This window comes from Volvox carteri (genome assembly GCF_000143455.1).
Source record: "Volvox carteri f. nagariensis unplaced genomic scaffold VOLCAscaffold_40, whole genome shotgun sequence".
NCBI lineage: Eukaryota > Viridiplantae > Chlorophyta > Chlorophyceae > Chlamydomonadales > Volvocaceae > Volvox > Volvox carteri.
Genome location: NW_003307583.1, coordinates 741,661 through 743,249, shown reverse-complemented (window position 1 = coordinate 743,249; position 1,589 = coordinate 741,661). Strand labels below are relative to the sequence as shown.

General features: G+C 56.5%; 1 protein-coding gene across 1 annotated transcript in view; it reads right to left on the bottom strand.

Annotated features, from left to right (window-relative positions):
* VOLCADRAFT_94905 (uncharacterized protein) overlaps nucleotides 1–1,589 on the bottom strand; it is a gene marked incomplete at both ends in the record, with an annotated part of 30,131 nt that overhangs the window by 8,498 nt on the left and 20,044 nt on the right. Inside the window, 3 exons of the mRNA XM_002954021.1 lie at nucleotides 570–675; nucleotides 1,043–1,219; nucleotides 1,469–1,504. Of these exons, the coding sequence (XP_002954067.1) occupies nucleotides 570–675; nucleotides 1,043–1,219; nucleotides 1,469–1,504 (319 nt within the window). The remainder of the gene's footprint in view (nucleotides 1–569; nucleotides 676–1,042; nucleotides 1,220–1,468; nucleotides 1,505–1,589) is intronic.

Below are 1,589 nucleotides of genomic sequence, written 5' to 3'. Positions count from 1 at the left end.
TCATGTGTGTGTGTATCTGTACATGTGTGTGTGTATCTGTACATGTGTGTGTGTATCTGTACATGTGTGTGTGTATCTGTACATGTGTGTGTGTATCTGTACATGTGTGTGTATCTGTACATGTGTGTGTGTATCTGTACATGTGTGTGTGTATCTGTACATGTGTGTGTGTATCTGTACATGTGTGTGTGTATCTGTACATGTGTGTGTGTATCTGTACATGTGTGTGTATCTGTACATGTGTGTGTATCTGTACATGTGTGTGTGTATCTGTACATGTGTGTGTGTATCTGTACATGTGTGTGTGTATCTGTACATGTGCGTGTGTATCTGTACATGTGCGTGTGTATCTGTACATGTGTGTGTGTATCTGTACATGTGTGTGTGTATCTGTACATGTGTGTGTATCTGTACATGTGTGTGTATCTGTACATGTGTGTGTGTATCTGTACATGTGTGTGTGTATCTGTACATGTGTGTGTGTGTCTACAGTTGTAGTTACCGTCAGACAACACGTCGGCCCCCATGGTGATTTCACTGCTGCAACCCAAGTTCCCCTGTTCACGTACCGGCCAGTTGAGCGCAGTCCTGGTGCAGCCGCAGAAGCGCCACCTGCACACCCTGCAGGTCCAGGTGCTGCTTGCAGGCGACTATGCACGCCTCCAGGAAGCGGGCCTGCACCGAGCGGGGAAGGAGGACGGCGCTGTATGTGTACATGTGTGTGTGTGCCCAGCAGCAGGACAGCAGCAGCAGCAGCAGGAGGAGGAGGAGCGATATGTGGGGGAGATTGGAGGGGGGGAGAGAAAATAGCAAAGGGGGAAACCCCGGTGTGTGTGTGTGTGTGCCTGTGAAGAAGGGGAGAAGGAAGCGTTAGAGAGGGAGTTACGTGTCTCGTAAGAATGTGGCACGAGCGGGCGTTTGCACCCCACCCACTCAGCCCCCCTCTCGCAACGTCATCCCTCTCCCTCGCCCCCGTCCAGACAGCAACACAAGCAAAACCCCCACGTCATCCCTCTCCACACACCCCCACACCCCCGCGCACCTCCGGCGAGCCCCATGCGGGGCTGTTCGCCAGCCAAGCCGGCCGGCCCTCCCCTTCACGACCGGCCCCCCCTCCCCCTCCTGCCGCTCCTGAAGGCACGTCCTCCTCCATTCCACCCGACCGGGAGGTAGCCCGGGCCAGCAGGTGCGTCTCAGCAGCTGATACCAGGGCCTTGGCCTGCAGGGGGAAGAGGGGCAGGGGGAAGAGGGGCAGGGGGAAGAGGGGCAGGTGGGAGAGGGGCAGGTAAATAACTGGTCGCGGGAAGAAGGAATGGGGACATCTGCAGCAAGTCACGGAAGCAGCAGCTGTCGTAAGGGTGTGTGTGGGAGAGTTGATGCGTACATGGGCACATACACACATACGCGTATACACACACGTACATACATACACACATACACACACAGCGCCGCGCACCTGTCCCAGCACCTTGCTGCCGTACAGCACCTGCAGCGCCTCCACTGCCTCCCCGGGGGGGCACAGACATGCACACAGCGGGGGAGCGGGGGAGTGGTAGCGGCGGAGGAAGGTGGCGATGTGGGGGGGAGAG